The sequence below is a fragment of the Sprattus sprattus genome, assembly GCF_963457725.1.
Source record: "Sprattus sprattus genome assembly, chromosome: 18".
Classification (NCBI taxonomy): domain Eukaryota; kingdom Metazoa; phylum Chordata; class Actinopteri; order Clupeiformes; family Clupeidae; genus Sprattus; species Sprattus sprattus.
This window is the reverse complement of record NC_137916.1, coordinates 21,218,450-21,236,768: the sequence shown is the minus strand read 5'-3', so window position 1 is coordinate 21,236,768 and position 18,319 is coordinate 21,218,450. Positions and strand designations below refer to the sequence as shown.

Genomic DNA, 18,319 nt, shown 5'->3' with positions numbered 1-18,319 from the left:
GTATCTCCTTCTTTGACTTGAGGGTTCACCGCAGACATGGGACACCATTACACATATTTACATATCGGTGTGCAAATCATGTATTTTTATTGTATAGTTCATTCAGTTGGTATGTTACATCCCACATGCACTCAGCTCTGAAAGCAGGAGGATTTGAAAGAAAATGGAAACATGTGTCAAAAACTTTTATTGCCTTTCAGAGCTTACAAAACAGAATGTGAACACAAATAAATCTGCCATCAGATAATACTCACATGCAAGAAATATTTCAAAAGCATGGAATGTTAAGAGCAGCAGTGCAACAACAACATTTGCACCCCGTATATTCCTTAGATTAGAGCAGCAAAGCACAAACCACGTTACCCGAAATGCATGTAAATATAAAATGCGAGCCCTCGCTGTAGTCGCTGCTGACTGGACATTGAAGCAGTCCAATTGAGTCTGGGTCCTCCCTTCTTTTCGACCAATAGCGCTTCTGTTGCTATCACATATTGTATTTTTAGCATTTACAGAGCACTGCTCTTGAAACGGTAATGTCAGTTCGCCAAATAAAGTAGCACGTATTAACATTGGCAGTTAGGCTTGTGCAAAATGTATCAAGAAGCCTTCAACAGCATACAGGCAGAATGAGTAGGCCATCCTTGAAACATTACATTTGAAATCAGCCAATGATTACATTTAATATCAGCCTGACAGTTTTTTTGTTTATGCCAAAGCTGCAGGATATTAATACATACATATGTTTGTATGCTGTCGGTCTCGTGAACAGGCAAGTGTCTCAATTAAGGGTTAATGTATTACTACAATAACGTAAAAGTAGGTCCTACATGATAAAGCGTCATAGGGAAGGGGGTGTGGACAGAGAGGGTTTTTCTTGTATAAATGCGCAAGATTGTCAAACAGCAAAGTTTCTGCTGATTCTTACATCCCCTCTAACTGGTGATGGGTCTGCAATACATTTATTTATTTATAGACTAAAACATCTTAAAGGTTTCTGCAAGCAAGTCTTCTGTTAAGCAATACCGTCCTCCAATTGAAGTTGACTTTAAAGCCAAGGTGGAAGAAACAGGCGTGCCATCAGTAAGTATACCATGCTTCTAACATTTGTGCATTTTATGTTTAATGTTACGTGCGTATGGCTGAATCCTTCATCTGTTTGTGTGTGTGATGATTGGAATACTTAATCTAGTACTCTACATTCTCATGTCAAGTAAAACAATGCATGGTTGGGACCGTCATCCATTTTAGGTCTGTTTGGGACTCAAATCGACTACTTTTAATGAGAAACTGCGTTTTAAAACAACAACGAATGCTAGTTTGAGATGGCAATATGAACTCTAGTGTCAGTAACTGTTGTTGTAGTACAGTTTTTTTTGTAATGCTTTTAATTAATGTAGGCTAATGTTTGTAGTATAACATTGGCTTCTTCAGCGACTGAAGCACCTGCCCGAATCGCTCATTTAAAAACTGATATTTAGATTCCTTTAATGGTAACGTCAGTATATCCCAACAGCTCAGAAAAATCCAGAAGCTTTAGTGTTCTCAAAAAAACGTCGGGACGTGTGCTCGCAATGTTATGAGGCAGGCTACTAACAGATTGGGTAGTGCAACAAAAGTAGTATATCTGTAATGATTGCAATGCCATTTACGTCTGCTGTGCATATTCTAATTCTCATGGTTCACGTTCCACTTAAGTTAAAAAGAGGTTACGCCTTCTGTGTGTTTTTAAATGTCTAGTACATCAAGACAGTCCCGTCTCTCTGTAAAGAGCAGAAGTCGACTCTTCGTTGTGAAGGGACGGGCGTCTATTCTTTTTTTGTTGTTTTTACACATACTATAGTCTACTCTACACCATGAAGATCATTGCCAACGCGGGCAGTGTTTGGAGGTGGTGTGCGTATAAAGTTAAAGTGACATGGTTGGCAGCCAGAGTGTGACATGGCAGATGATGCTCAGCTATTGAGCATTATCTATTTTTCCTTTATTAGGCTAATCAATATGCACTGAGAGGTCACGTATTCAGGTATTGCCAATGACATTGAATGACATTGTACACAAATGACTAAAGACTTCCTATGAAGAGGTAATTTAAACTGAGTTATTATGATATTGTATACTAAACTGTAAGACAGTGCATAGGCCTATATCACTTTTAGTTTCAGATAACCTGCGAGGGAGTCTGGCTAGCAACTACAGAAGCATTTAATCTACTAAATGGATGTCATCCATCCATGCATTCATGGGCCTACCATTGGTTTGGTTAAAGGCAATTTATATACGACGAGCAATTTATATACGACGATGACATTCTTCTTCTTTTAGCATCACACCATCGCTAAATCTAATGCTTCTTTGTCGTCGACGGATAATTTTACTTGCCAGTGCAGTTTCTCACTAGAACATAAAGAGCTCTTTATCTACGGTCACTATTAATTTGCAGGTGATGGTATTGGGACCAATTGTTGTTTTTGCCGATGTACTGCAAAATTGAAGTAGACTGACGATAATCGTCCATCCAAACGTCCCTGTCTAGAAATCTCAACAAATGCAAGGGTCTCACTGCTATGTTTTGATGGTGCGGAGGCGGGTGCATTATCGTTTACACGCGTGATGATGACGTCAGTAACAATGCATACTGGGAAATGGTGTTTCTGCAACCTTTCAATACCAAAGCACCTGCCATTTTATATGCTTAATCTGTAGTTGTGGAGAAGTTTTGATATCCTTTCTTCATGAATTACATTACAAATGTTGGGGTTAATTTGGATTTGGATATTTTCTTTCTATTTAGCAACTTTGATGGGATGCTGTGCTGTTTTCAGAAGTCTTAGTCCCCTGTTGCAGAATGTAGCATAGTGCAATGAAGTTCTAGTCTTGTTAAATTCACATTGGTAGAGGGTCACTGGTCAGATAATGCTGCTGCCAATGAGGAACAGAGACTCACATTACCACTTGTGACTGACACTGGCACGATGAGTTCTTGTCCTTTCTTAATTACACGTCTAATTTAATGTTATCCTACAGAATGTGTCTAATGGTATTTTTATCAGTGCAAGCTGTCATGTGCATGGCATAGGCTACCTATTAATTTTGAATTGTGCCTGGCCACCACATAATTGGTTACCATTACTATGCCTTACCGTAATGCATAAGGTCAGAACTCTTTCAAAATCTGTTTTAATCTATTTTGACAATCACTTGATTCTCGGACAATGTTTATTATGAACTCAAGAACTCAGTTTGGTTCACTTAAATAAAACTGCCTTTTCCAGTGGCAAAGTATTGGTAAATAATGTGCAGTCTTTTGGTGAGATTGAATAGGTGGATCATAACCATGGCTTACATTTTGAATACAAGCACTAATGTATTTCACAAAAATAGTTTTCCTGGCTCTAGCTAGCATTTCTATTCCTTGCAGGATTGCAATAACTGATTTCTTCATTGTGTATTATCCTAGGAGGGGTGTTTATGGAGGACTGAAGATTATGCTGCTCTTCAGGCAATTTTTACAATAAAGCCCTCTAATTTACTGGATTTTTTTTTGTGTTTATAATATATATTTCCAGTCCACTCTGGGAAAGTGAAGGGAACAGAGGAAGCTTTGACTGGCATAGTGGCTTAACCCAAGTATAAACACAGTGCTGACAAGACTGCTTTCTAACCATGCACCTGGAGGTGAAGGTAGCCATTAACTTCATTGTGTCCTACCTGTACAACAAGCTTCCCAGACGCCGCGCAGATTTGTTTGGCGAGGAGCTTGAACTAATCCTTTTGTCCCGCTTTGAGGGCCATTGGTACTCCGACGCACCTTTGCGTGGATCAGCCTACCGTTGTCTGCATCTGGGCTTCATCAGGGACCCTATCGTTGAGCTGGCAGCCAAGAGGAGCGGGCTGGACAAAGAGGAGGTCCGTGCAAATGTCCCAGAGGAGTTAGCCGTCTGGATTGACCCCCATGAGGTGTCCTACCGACTTGGGGAGAGCGGAGCTTTGAAGGTTCTGTACTTGGATGATCCACTTGGTTTAGGGAGTGAGGGTGAAATGGCAGAGGGCATCTTGAGCAAAGGAGACCTGGACCTGGATGAGGTGAAAAGCTTGGGTTTCAACCCAGAGGCCCAGGTTTTTGTGCCGATTGGCGGCCAGATGTCACCGGTTCTACTGCCCTCTCTGTCCAACTCTCCCACCCCCTTGTCTACCTCGTCTTGCCATGGCTTGTACGGCTACTCTGCATCTAGCACCCCCACCAACCCCTCCGCCCACTCCTCAAACACGTCCACCCCATCTCCACCTAGTGCTGGACTTCCCTACCTGCAGGCCCAGCTGCAGCAGCAGCAGCAGCATCAACAACAACTGCAGCTGCAGCTGCAGCAGCAGCAGCATCATCATCAGCAGCAGCAGCAGCAGCAACAACAACAACAACAACTGCAGCAACAGCAACAACAACAACAACAGCAGCAGCAGCAGCAGCAGCAGCAGCAGCAGCAGCAGCAGCAGCAGCAGCAGCAGCAGCAACAGCAGCAACAGCAGCAGCAGCAGCAGCAGCAGCAGCAGCAGCAACAGCAGCAACACGCTCCTGTCCCACCAAATACTCGGCCGCCTCCTCAGCCCATCACTTTCACCACAGCCACCTTTGCGGCCACAAAGTTTGGCTCCACCAAGATGAAGAAGTCCAGTATCGCCGGATCCACTGTGGTACCCGGTATGGGCATGCCTCAGCAGCAGCCCCAGCCGCAGATGCTCAGCCGCTCCCCCACCACAATCTCCCCGCCGGGGCTGCTGAAGCACAAGTCCCTCTCCCTCTCTCTGCACTCACTGGGAGGGGGCACGATGTCCAGCCAGCTCTCCCCTAATGCCAAAGAGTTTGTTTATCCATCCACGCAAGGCCACCTCTACTTTGATGTTGATACTCCAACCTTGCCACCTCACACCAGCCCCTTCCAGGCTGCGCCCGCTCACACTCACCCCCACACCCACCCGTCCTTCGACCCGTTTTCTAGCCCTCCTCCAGGTCAAGCTGTCGGCATCATCAATGCCAATACGGGGATCTCGTTTGTGGAGAAACCTACATTTGTTGATGGTCTAAGTGGGTATAACCTGCAGTATCCAAACCAAGCCTTCCAGCCTGTGGTTCTGGCCAATTAACCCTTCTTTTGATCCAAAATATCAGCATAAAGGTAGTAGTAGTCTTTGAGGACCTTTTCCCCTCTTCTAGAAGAGTTGTTGTTACTAACACTTAGCATAGCTAAGAGCTTAGAGCTAGTATTAAGACTACTACAGATGCGACTACTTTATGTGACTGTCATATCACTCATTACTTTCTGTTGTTTTTTGTACCAGAGGAGTAACCAGCCTCTTATTAAGCAGGTGTCTCAAGTTAAATGTTGGCCAGTTTTGCACTTTTAGTTTTTTTACGAAGACCTACAGCCACTAACGCTACAGTGACGGGGTTATCATTGTCAAGTTTGTATTGCACCTTCCTGAGCAGATGATTTGGATGGTTTTATGGAAAGCTATGCTGTGTCTCCTGCTGTGTCAGACCTGAGTAATGATGATTCTTTCTGAGATGATCACCAATGCACTTTTCCCCTGTTTTGTGCCAACATTATTTTCGTATGGTTTTATTTGAGGCTTGTGACCTTAAGTCAGCCTTTGTCCAGAGGACCTGATTTGGTTGAGTTAATGCACCTGTGCACGCACACATACACGCATATTGTGAACTTTGATTGTGTCAGGACTTTTCTGGTTGAATGTGAAGTGTTTGTATGTATGCAATTGCAAGTATTGGTCATGTCCCTAAGAAGGGTTTTGAGGTGGTGCAATTTCAGTGTGTGGCAAGGAATTCCGTAGAAATTGTAAGTGACAGACAAAAAAAAAAACCATCAAGGATTCGGATTCTGTGAAAGATGAGATGGACATCAAGCCAAGCCTTTAGGTATAAAAGCCAACTGATCTGTTTTCTGCCTCTCCTTCCAGCACACTCACGTGCACACAAGCAATCCCAGTCAGCAGAGCATGAAGGTGAGAGGGCGGTATTGGATGGGGGGGATGGGGACGCTGCTAGAAGCAGGGATTGTGATAAATGGCTTATAGTGTGACTTTGACTATGAAGATTTTACTCTACAAGGAGAGGAGGCGGAGAAAAGGGATGAGGTCAACCAGAGGCATCAGTAAAAGCTTTTGCCATAATGTCTGCACTGGTTGTGCTGCAGTGTGTAGAGGCTCTTTTTAAAAGAAAAGAATAGAAAGACAAAAAAAAAAACCTTTTGCACATTTATTTTTTCCCGCCGAGCTTCGGTGAGTGATGCAGTAGATATTCACTGCTCAAATGTGAAGGCAAGAGCAATGCAATGGAAGATGACTTATTTCAAGACAGTGAATGTTGCCTGTTTATTTCATTTATACTGTGTACAAGAGCCCTTCTTGCTCACTGATATTTTGTCTGAATCTGGGGAAGGGCATGAGATTGAGTCCTTTTCAATTTCTGAAATATCCAGAGGAAAAATGGGGAAAGCCATAATATCATCCACTCTGTGTTGTCTTTGATCAGATGAGTGTTGTGTTGGATTAGGGTTTGTTGAGTGAAGAGGTGCTCCTATCCTTAATCTGAAATGTTTTTTTGTGCCCAAATTGTGCCCATGAATATTTTATGCGTAAGCTACCCTGTAGGCCCTTGCTATACTGACGTTGCCCTTTCAGCAGTCCCAGTCCTTTTTTCTTTGGTTTAGATTTGGCCGGGTGGGTACTGCTCTGTTTGTAAGTGTTAAGATTGGGTGAAATAGGGGTAATTTTTTTTACATTCGTTTGTAATTTATTTACAATTTTCTATATTTTCCTGTGTGTTTTTGAAAGGAAATATCTACAACATTTATAAAAAAGTATGACATGAATATGTATAGATTTCTTATGTTTAAATATCCTTTCTTTAGTTTCTTATGTGCGGAAGTTATTTTTTCAGAGTAACTATAAATATATATATATATGCAAGAAGAGACAAATAAAATGTGTAAAACAAAGTATTGAATGTGTATTGTACCTTGTATAGAGTTTGTTTAATAAAAGACGGGTAATATATTATGTGTTCATCTGAGGGGTTTCTTTCAAGAGTTTCAGGAGCGAATGTTTACAATAGGGTTTCCTTTTTGTTTTTCTTACATTTTGGAAATTAGTCTTCTGTGTGCTCTAAAGGCAGTCTGAACAGCATACTGCTTCCTACCAATTTACCAACCAATTACTTTCTCACCAATTCACCAACATGACTGGGCACAGACTTCAGGATTATTACATCTAGATCCCATTGAAAGTACAATGGTGGTGTTGGATCACCTTCAACCTGGGCTTGGATCCATTGCAAGGCACAGTGTGCTCTGCTCAAAATGGTGGCCAAGGATTTGTCTGCATAGGCTGGGAGCAACACAGTCATAGTAATCTGATCTGAGGCCACCAGAATAAGCCTTCTATTGTGGTTGCCTTCCCCATACAGTCCCACACTAGACTGTCTGAGAGCTCACAGATGACCATGTTGAAAGCTGTTTTGGACCATTTAAATGTGTGTCGCATCAATCCCCCCACGTTCCTTTCAGACATGGACATAGTGTTGTAAGTGAGTTGAGATAAATGGAAAAATGAATGTGCTGTGAATGTCTTTGGGATCAGGGAAGGGCAATCCTGGTCTGTCAAGGGCCCCCAGTGAACACACTTCTGAAGCGTTTTTAAAATCTCTTCGTTTAGTCAAATTCTCTAAAACCCAAAATGGCACAGGGCCATATAGTGCTCTAGCTCACCCTGCACTCAAAAACTGAGTGAGATTAAGTCCAGTTAATCACAAATGGGCCACACTTCGGTCCTTTGGGTTTGGAGGTGAAAAGCCTTTGGGTTCTTGAATTGCTTGGGGAAATGAGGAGGGTAAGTATGTTTTGGATCACAGGAAATGGAGGATGTGTGCCTGGTCAGTTCAAACAAATGTATTTCCGTACGGCCAGTGTCCGATATGCTGAGCTTCTTTGCGATGGGGTTTCACATATTGCCGCCTGCTACAAACTACATAATGCGTTGTACTCTGAGCTCAGTCCCTATGAGGATTTGCAATGATTTAAAAAAAAAAAAAAAAAAAGTGAATCATCCGTGCTCTACACCAGTATTTATATGCAAGATTTATTTTCACACCTTCAACACTTAGTGGGGCCCTGCCTATGACCAAGAATGTCTTGAACTGAGGGAAAACATAGTTTTGTATTTGAACATTTATTGGATATATTGTACTGTATTTTAGTTTGCACTCTGGAGTATTTTGTTGAGACAAATACAAGTTTATTTTATATGTAATTAGCTTTCAAAAATATATGAGAGAAAATTCGATATTATTATAATGCTTTCTTTTTTTGCCTGAATTTGGTTATAGTTTTGTCCTATTTTCTATTTGATTGTTCTATTTGAATCTTTCACAAACAAAATGCAATGACCTTTTTTCTGTGCTCCCCAAAAATGGGGACTTACTACAGCTGTTTCTTATTGTATGAGATTCTTTTTTTAAAGTTTGTAATAAAATGGTGACAAATGGATGCATGGTAAATAAACTGCTTGTACTGTCCTCATTGTGTCTAGCAAGTTGACATAATCTCCTGTATCCTATATCCATAGTAGCTAAAAAGGCCTTTTTATATGTGAAATTCTATCTGAAACAATGTAGGCCTCTGAAGTTTGAAGATCAAACTAAAGAAAACCCACTTTTCCTTATAGTATAATGCTCTCACTGAAGAGAAATGCATTGTCCATGCAGCTAATTTATTTAAACCATGCTTTCCAAACATCACAAATACATCATGCTACACCAGGAGTGGGCAAAGTGTGGCCCCATGGCCATTTGCGGCCCTTTGGCTGTCCTTGAGCGGCCCGCAGGTCAATGGTAAATTAGGAATCAAACGTAAAAACATGTACTTATTATATAAGCAATGTCATATGTGTTTTTACTATGCCTGCACCACATTTTCATACCAGTAGCAGTAAATCAAAACCATGCAATGTAATGCTTTTTATAAAGCCCTAACATTTATATTTAGCAGAATTGAGTTCAGCCTTTTGATCCGACCCTCCACAACAGTCCCACTTTCTCATGTGGCCCCTTGGGCCCACCCCTGTGCTAGACATTGGTAAGCTGGTGATATATGGACTGGGTCACTTTTTTAATAACTAGCTTATAACAGAAAATAAGCTACACCACAGTTCTTAGCAGAGAGTTCATTCCCCATCTGCAGTACATTAATGTAGCATTAGATATTTTGCCTCTTTATTCAAGTGAATGAAAGATCAGTACTGACAAGGGCTTTCTTTTTCCAATGTTGTTGAGGTCAGTCCGGACTTCAAGAGCCCACTGAATTCAACCACATCATCTCAAATTTTATTTATATATATATAAATTGTATGTGTATATATATAATAATTGTACTGTATATATGTATACAGGGCTGGACTGGGACAAAAAATCGGCCCGGGCATTTTGAACCAGACCGGCCCACTTAATTCGATAACACACCCTTTGGTCTCTCGAATGTCTAAACACCAACCAGGCTTTTAGCTAGCAGGGCGTCTGCCCTATCGTCTACAAAAAAATAAGAAGAAATGGGACGCCCTACTTTTAGGCAGGACGGCCTAAAGACGGCCTATTTTTCTCCCGTTTTACCTGTTAACTTTCGCTGAATGTGATCAAAATTCACCGTTTCAGTCGCTTCAGCGAAGTCTAGAATCATATGCCCTGCCAATTAGAAAATAGCATTGCTGTATTCCCGCTACAACAACGTTACATCATGATTCCAACGAAACATTGATTCATGGGCTCGCAGAAGCTACAGAAGACAGCTGTCTCACCGCACGTCACTGAACCTACTACTTTATGAGTTCAACAAGAGTTTGTGTGTTAAGGTGGTGGTCTTAATTAATCTAAATTCAATACAATACAATTCAATATACATCATACACTTTAAAGCTTTGTTCAGAATACGGAGGTTTAAGATCGGTCGATATTTTCCGTCCTTTTTTGGAACCAGAAAATAGCGACTGAAGAACCCCCTGTTCTCGTCTACGAGAGGTACAGACTGTATTGCTCCCTTTCCTAGAAGGGAGTCTATTTCCTCCTGTAGGAAACGCGCTTGATGAGGTGGCACTAACGTTTGTACCACGCCCCTGAACTTCGGGGGGCAAACTGGAGCGTATAACGGGCTATCATAATTCGCTATCTGGACAAATTGGCATATTTTCATAGGGTTTGGGAATACTGGGCTTTCGGAACATTGACAATTTTTTTAGAATTTTTTTTTCCCCCATATAATGGTCTGACCGGCTGGCCCACGAAAGTAGTTCATGAGCGGCCCTATTGACACTGGGCTGGCCCAATCACATCCCCTGGGCTGACCCAACACCAACCCCTTTCGGTTTGGACCTGCGAGGTGCAATATGGGCCGAGAGTCCCGAATTTATTATTTAAAAAAAAAAAAAAAAAAAAAAAAAAAAATTTTTTTTTTTTTTTTTTTTTTTAAATAATAAATTCGGGACTCTCGGCCCATATTGCACCTCGGCCCACCGGGAAAACGCCCGGTATGCCAGATTGCCAGTCCAGCCCTGTATGTATACAATTCTTGCTTATGTCACTTGTGCTTTACCTATATAATTAACAAAATTATGTTATTTTAAAAGAGAATTAAGATCTTTATGCTCCAGCTACTTGGAATGCATTTCTTCTGTATAATCATTACCAAATATCATATAAACAGTATCTGCATAGTATTACCTACACCTACTCCTCTTGCAGCTCTTCATAGCCATCCACTCTGCCAGGCAGTCTGCTGGTGCTCTCAGGCATCTGTTGGGTAAGCATTTTCTTGGGAGCAGACTGAAACCAGCTCTGTTCTCTCCTGGCACCACTGGAAGTGAAGGCTAATAGGAGTTAATCAACATGGAGAATGATAACAGCAGCATTTAAAGAAATTGCATTCCTTTCCCCTCCGTTTTGAGATGTCGTGTTTGTTTCATCCCTCCGTGCCGTCTCCCTCCCTGATGGTTGTCTCTGCTGCCACCTAATCCCTCGGCTTTTCATCACTGCCTGCCTGCTCGTCTCCCCTTTCCTTACCCACTCGGCTTCCCTATCCCCTTGTCTTTGAGGCATGTTATGCAACATCTCCCCCTTGTGTGTGTATGTATGATCATTACGCAACAGCACACACACATGCAGAATACTAAATGAGAATGTGGCCAAAGCAGTCAAACAGCAAGGATATAGCAGACGACTATGCTCCATGGTGTGTGTTTGTGTGTGTACACAACTATGTTTTGTGTGTGTGTGTGGCGTTGAATATAGAAATGTTAACAGGGATTGTTTTTCTCAAAGATGGATGGCTCCACCTCAGTATGACATGTGGATTCAACCTGCAGTACCATTGGCAATGACAGTTGAAGGTCAATTCCATGTTTAATCAAATTTGTCTTTATTAATATGCATGACACAAAACACTGTTAGGACATACAGCTATAACACACACCCCATGGTGATGGGGAGAGAATAAAAAGAAGGAAATGGAAGGTGCCCTTAATATAAAAACAGGAACATCACTCTTAAAAAATGACAAAAGAAGCTTAAAATGCACAAATACTGGACAAGAACAGTCCACTTAGCAAAAAGTGAGTCTGGATTAAATAAAGTGACAGGCTGCTACAGTTCCAAGCAACTGTGGTCAATCACAAATTGTACAGGTGATGACCAGTACCTTTACCTTTTCTTTATCAAGATAAAGAATTGGCAACCAATCAACTAAAATCCATTGTAATATTTTCCAATTATGCAGCATGAAAAAGGCAAAGTCAATGACCTCTGGATCACAATATTTAATTGAAATACATAAATTACATAGTGATGAAATATTTTTAATAGGGCACGATTTGTGACTCATCACCGGCCACTTTAACTGCCATAGAAAAAAATGCAGTGATTACAAAAATAGTACAAAAGAAAACATTTCAAAGTGTACTGGAAGTACAGGAAGCAGGCAATTAGTGCTGCAAACTATTCTATTTGGTGCATCTTAACGTTGCATTACCTTGAATACAATTAGCTGCTCAGTAGATGAAACTAAGGAAAGCCCTTCCCATACTAATGCACAGAAATGTACTGTATGCACAAAATGCAGTCACTACTGTACGTCCTGCTGGTTATACGCATCTAAGCCAACATTAGAGGAGTTTAAAGGAATCACAATCACCGATTATCAATATGTATTGGCCTAGCAAGGCCTCCATGATAACTCACTTTTGACATTTGAGACGACACATTATGGTGATTCCATATTACAATATTTCCATTTAAAAAGATTTGTGATTTCCCGTTGTTAGCCGCAACTAGTTCTTCCTAGGGAACTGTGATTTTTCAGAGGGCTCCACCTGCCGTCGTTACTCCAACCTTTATTAAGCAGCAGCTGGAAGCACAAATCAACTTTGGTGCCTAATAATCCCCTTCAATTATCTCCGTTTCTACTATTTGAGCAGAGAAATCAATGGAGATAGCCTCAACCTTAGAGAAAAATGTTAAAACTCATTTATAATTCTGACACTACTCTGTGGAAATGCCAGATCTGTTCAATGACTGAGTCCCATGTTGGTTAATGTCCACATGATAGTCTGTAAAAAAAAAAAAGACAGTCAGTCTCCCAGCATTCATAGTCCTTGGCCAGGCCATCACAGCCTTCTGAGAAAAAAAGAAGTGGCCCAGCCTTCCTGCGACCATATCCACCCCAGACAAACCACTCCTCCCAAAAAAACTGCCAATAATAACTTGTATGAGGTAAACCAATGGTGGATTGGTAGGAAGAGTACAAAAATCATAATAGTCAAATCAAGTGGGTACATTTCTTGGCAACATCATCAACACCTCACACATTTCATCTTTAGAATCCCTGCACAGTTCCTGGTTTTGTTTGTGTACTTCTGTCACAACACAAAGAAGTTATTGTTGTAGAAATATTTGTGCACATCACAATCAATAGAAGAGAAAAACATAATAACTAAATAATCAACTGATTCAAAATAATCATAGTAAGATACACATTCTCAGGTATTGACTGAGGTTACTAGTTCATCACATTGAAACAACAAAACAAAAAAAAACAAGCCTATTTACATTTTATACACCAACATATAACTGGTCCCTTTGTGACTAGCAAATATGCTAAACGGGCACTCATTAATTCCTTTTGAAAAATGTAATCTGCCTCCATAAATGTCTCTTCCAAACAGAAGAGACAGCCTGGCCACCTCAGCCTTTCAATGACACCATCTCAGGTATGTCTGAGTACAAGTCCATACAAAGCTCTGTTTACATATTCCAAACTCTATTTTACAAAAGGATTTGCAAGACCCAAGATAGTATTACTGTTGAGTATACCACAGAGGAAAGCATTTTCTTCAGTTTAGTTATGCCTTTCCATTGTCATCCCCCTTCAATCAAGCACTCAAGCACGCACGCACGCACGCACGCACACACACACACACACAGTCTCTCTGTAACGCACACACACTCATGCATAAAAACATTTGAGAGTGCAAAACAGTGGAGAAGAGCAAACACAAAGTCTTTGTGTGGACAAGAGAAGGACTGTACAAAAACTTCTCCAGGAGAGACACACACAGACACACACCCTACTGGTGAATTAGGAAGAAAGAACTCTGAGGGCCACGGTCACCATTACCACAGACCTTCACACAGATCTAATGAGGTTCTGAGGTACACACAAGTTTCAAAGACACTCGGTCCCTTCCCTCCATTTTGTCCGATATCCCCACCAGGACGTCCGCCTGCTTTGGTGGCCCTCCACTCGGTTTATTCATTTATTCATCCGTTTCACCCTCTCCCATCATGAATAAATCAATAAATCATCGCTTCACATGTCCTTGTCCTGAGTCTCCAACGCAGTGCTTCAAACAAAGGAGAGAAACAGCGGGTTATTTGGACTGGTAGAGTTTGGTGAGAACTAAGGGGGAGACGGAAGAGGGAAAACACATCATTCAGCCGTTTACTTGCACTTCATGCTTTGACTGGTTACTGTAGTGAGCCATTGTGTTGGCCATTTTCTTGCTTGCTTTTAGCGTGGCTGATACAGAAGGAGTGGATTCATGAGCCTTCCTTATGTCCCTGCAGCTTGGCTTATCTCTTGGTGCCTTTTCGTCTTTCAGAGATTGAGCTCGGTTTTTTCCCTCTTACTTATGACAGTGGGTGACTCGAAACACCACTGGTACTCAAAACCAGGCCCGACCCACCTTACCACCTCCTAGTGCCTTTGACAGTGTCGTTCAAAACCCTAGGTGTTTGTAACAGCATTCTGCAGGGACACTGTTTTCTGGTGGAGGATTTGTGTGTGTTGTTTGGTTTCATTTTATTATTATTGATGTTGCTGCTGCCGTTTCTGATAGGTATCAAGAGGCCTGAAATTGTCCCTTACAGTGGACCGTATTTTGCCTCGTAGCGGGCGATGACGTTCTTGCACCGGCCCCAGTCCTTGCGCAGTTCAGCAACTTCCTGCCGCAGCGCCGAATTCTCGCGCTCCAGGAAGGAAGCCCGAACAGCGATCTGGTTCTCCTTCAGCCGGCGGGCATCGCGAGAGCGCTTCGCTGCCACGTTGTTCTTCTTCCTCCTGGACCAGTACTTATCATCCTGCAGAGGTAACAAAGATGGTTAGTTCTGTGTATGTTGGGGTACAGCATTCCCTATCCCTCAACAGCAGGTATAATGTTTCTGTACAACCTCAAGAAAGGGCAAATCAATGTGCACAGCCCAGGTGCAGGACAAGGTTAATACAAACAGGGATAAAGAAAGTCTGCACACAGTGTTTCCTCCATTATGAGATCCTGAAATGGTCAATGTGTTGTTTATAAACTCTCGTGAGGGAGGCACTTTTTTTCTTCCCAGTTCTGTACAACCTACCTTTCGCTCATTAGGAACAAACACTTTCTTGGCCTTCTTGATCATGGGCTGAGGCTTCAGCTCGTCCTCAGAGAAGCGATGCTTGCGAGGGTTAAAGAGCTCACCCCCAGGCACACTGGACAGGACCAGGTCAGTGGGGTCCGGCTGGAAGTTCACATCCACCTCAATCTCCTCCGGGTCATCGGGGGTTGGGCTGGCTCTTTTCTTAGTAGATTTGCCTTCAGAAAGGACAACAATATGATTAACCTTTTTCTTTTAACAAGATAGACTGTTGATACAAGGGAACAACAGGGGTTAACATTTGGATGAAGATTACCAAAAGAGAAGTCAGAAACTAATAACTGTCCACCAACGGACATCACCAGCTAGATCAGCAGTCTTTATTACTGGATCACCTGACCATATAGGAACTAGCTGACACAAAAGCATATCTCATGCTTTACTTGTACACGTTGGCACATGCAACAGCTAGTGCTTCCCTTAAAAGTCCATGTGAAGGTGAGGTGTATGAGCTGCACTGTAGCTATGTGCCATGCCTGACATTCAGCACATGCCTGTGCATTTGCATGAATGACCTCCATGTGTGTGAGTGTGAGTGTTTGTCAGTGTTTGTGTGTGTGTGTGTGTGTGTGTGTGTGTGTGTGTGTGTGTGTGTGTGTGTGTGTGTGTGTGTGTGTGTGTGTGTGTGTGTGTGTGTGTGTGTGTGTGTGGGTACGTAGACACAGGTTATTTACCTGCCTTACCTTGTACAGCTTTTAATTCAGTGGCATCTGTCACAGATTCTGTGTCGTCCTCCTCCTCCTCTTCTTCTTCTTCTTCCTCCTCCTCCTCCTCCTCCTCTTCTTCCTCTTCCTCCTCCTCCTGCTGTGCCTCCTCATTCTTCACCTCCTCTACTGTGGTCTGTGGTGGGTCTGCTGGTTCTGGCAGAGCAGCTTTTGGGGCTTTTGGGCCGGCCGTCGTGGAGGACAAAGACACCTTTGCCTTGCTTGCGCTGCCACTCCCTCCACTACTCTGTTCCTGTGCCAGGCTGCGCTGCAGCTCCTCCTCCAAGGAGATGGGTATGCCATTCTCCAGCAGGAACTCATCCAGGTCCATGTACTCCAGGTGGAAGTTCTCCCCGTCATACGGGATAGTCTTCTCCCAGATGGCAGGAGTCAGGGAGGCCGAAACACCCCCTGCCCCTCCGGCAGCCGTGCTGCCGCCACTGCTGACAGCATCACTTCCAGACTCTGTGAGCTCAGCCAGGCATAGCTTCTCCTTCTTGATCTCTGAGTTTTCGGAGGGTCCAGACCAAGAGACAGATGATGTGATATAGGGTGTGCGCAGGTGAATTACAGAGGAAATGGGGAGAGAATGTTTATATTAGAATGTGAACTAATACGTTTCAAAATTATTTTTCAAATCAGTGACATGTTCAACTGAAGGTAGACAACGACAACACTGTTCCAAAACAAACATACAGGTAGAAGTTTGCGGTTGCCAGAGGCAAGTGCACAAACACAACACAAACAGACCGTGGCCCCAATGAATCATCAACAGCACAATGAATGTACGCTTTCATTTAAAAATTCCAAAATCATCGTGCATGTCTAACATCGGGGACACCATGTCTATAAAAAGGAACCAGTCTGTTACCAACATTTGGGCAGGAAAGCATTTAGAACTTCATGTTCTTTTTTGACTACCGCTTCGGTACGCACTGTTCCAAGTGTCACACGGTAGGCTACAACGCAAACGGATGAATGACATTCGCTACTTACTAGACTCTCATAAGCAATCAATTTCCTGTAAAACCCTGGTAAATGAATCTGAATATGAATATTTGTACACAAACGCGTACACCATACAAACGGGAGACAGACGCAAATAGTTGAAATTTGATAGGCCAATATGTTCTAGCGCCGCCTAGAAACAACATGACAATTGTACCATTTTCATACTAGTTTGTATGTGGAGTAGCCTACATAGCCTATTGTTAACCCTCTTCTCAGCTTTATGTGTAGAATGCAGTTAGCCATACCAGGTAGACTAGCTCCCTTTATCGATCTATCACAGAAAAGCAGAAATCTTACCATCATCGCCCTCGTCAAGAATATTGGGGGGAGGAATGTCCATCACTTTCTTCAAAACAAAGGGGAAAGGCTTTGCTTCTCCCGAGTTTGGCGCAAGAGTTAATGTAATTGTCGCGTCTCCAGACATAATTGACTGTGCAAGGGCCGATTCCGTGCAAATATTGGCTATGAAAGACAGACGTTCTCTTAAAGTTGCTCGTTTGTTGTGATAGTCCTGTCGCCGTGAGACCTCTCTATATAATTAGTTTCGCCTAAACAAATGTAAACCGAACTCAATGTCCCCTTTTGCGCTCACTGTTTAGATATTCATGAAGTACACGCCTTGGGTAGAACTGTGCCGTAGCTGATAGGTCAGTTTACTGGTGGTCATGAATATAAATAAGGAAACATCTGCAGGACGCATGACATGTATTCGTACTCAAGGACAACACTATACGGAAATCCGAGACTATTGGTCGGCAGGGATCCAATCCCTCTCGTAGCAGTAGACCTATATAGCCTACAATCTGAGAAACGTGATCGTTGAAAAGAACACTGTGTCTCCAACAGTGTTGCCCCCCCTGAAAACTAACCACGAAGCATTCAGGATGATATCGGGTGACACTGAATTATCACCTGACAGACTTATCCCAAACCTAAATAATTCTAAAATAATAATAACAATCTAAACAAAATAAAATAACAGGAATTATGGGCTATGCTAAATAGTCTTGGTTACAATTATAAAGGCCATATACACATGCTGTTATATTATGATTGTTGTTCGATTTAGAAACAGACAAAACAACCCGACAGCCTGTATTTGTCCTCTTTCGCTGAACACTCATGTCAACACACGTGCCGTTCCCCCTCTGTGAAAACTCATTTGGTGAAGGGCGGGGGTACAGCATGTGCAGAGCTGGCGCGTCTCCGCTCGTGTCTGCACGTGAACCAAACTACTGGAATGCGCGAGAACACGCGAGACCGTGCACGTGTGGCTTGTATTTACTATTTGTGCGTCGCAGTTTCTTGGTGTGTTAATTCTTTATGCGCTGTAGGCTTCCAATTATATATCAAACCGCCGTCAGTGTAGGCCACAGATATGGAAAGTTTAAGACTGGGAAGAAATTCCGGTCTATGGTGTGACGAATGTAAAGTAGATATGTCCTTTTGAGATCCTATGAAAGAAAAAGATTGACATACTGTGTTGATTAAATTAATTAATACTATCTGTAGCAGTAAGTGTATTAAATATATTTCAAGATTTGAAGTGTCACATAAAAAAATAAAATCTTAAGGATAAGATATCCTT

At 42.3% G+C, this 18,319-nt stretch overlaps 2 protein-coding genes across 2 annotated transcripts; one reads left to right on the top strand and one right to left on the bottom strand.

Moving 5' to 3' along the window:
• Positions 1 to 946: 946 nt before the first annotated feature.
• On the top strand, positions 947 to 7,556 carry tob2 (transducer of ERBB2, 2). Its single transcript, XM_080857018.1, has 2 exons — positions 947 to 1,080; positions 3,458 to 7,556. Exon 2 carries the CDS (start codon positions 3,664 to 3,666, stop codon positions 5,137 to 5,139), a length of 1,476 nt encoding a protein of 491 aa, XP_080713144.1. The 5' UTR covers positions 947 to 1,080; positions 3,458 to 3,663; the 3' UTR covers positions 5,140 to 7,556.
• Positions 7,557 to 14,470: 6,914 nt separating this feature from the next.
• tefb (TEF transcription factor, PAR bZIP family member b) lies at positions 14,471 to 17,231 on the bottom strand (the record flags this gene model as incomplete). The annotated part of the gene is made up of 4 exons (XM_080857023.1): positions 17,029 to 17,231; positions 15,691 to 16,224; positions 14,957 to 15,174; positions 14,471 to 14,686 (listed from the first exon to the last, which is right to left on the bottom strand). The coding sequence occupies exons 1-4, from the start codon at positions 17,153 to 17,155 to the stop codon at positions 14,471 to 14,473; spliced, it is 1,095 nt and encodes a 364-aa protein (XP_080713149.1). The 5' UTR covers positions 17,156 to 17,231.
• Positions 17,232 to 18,319: the final 1,088 nt, after the last annotated feature.

Excerpts from the sequence above, each read along its gene's own strand:
- tob2 (XM_080857018.1), top strand. The coding sequence starts at position 3,664 with ATGCACCTGGAGGTGAAGGTAGCCATTAACTTCATTGTGTCCTACCTG.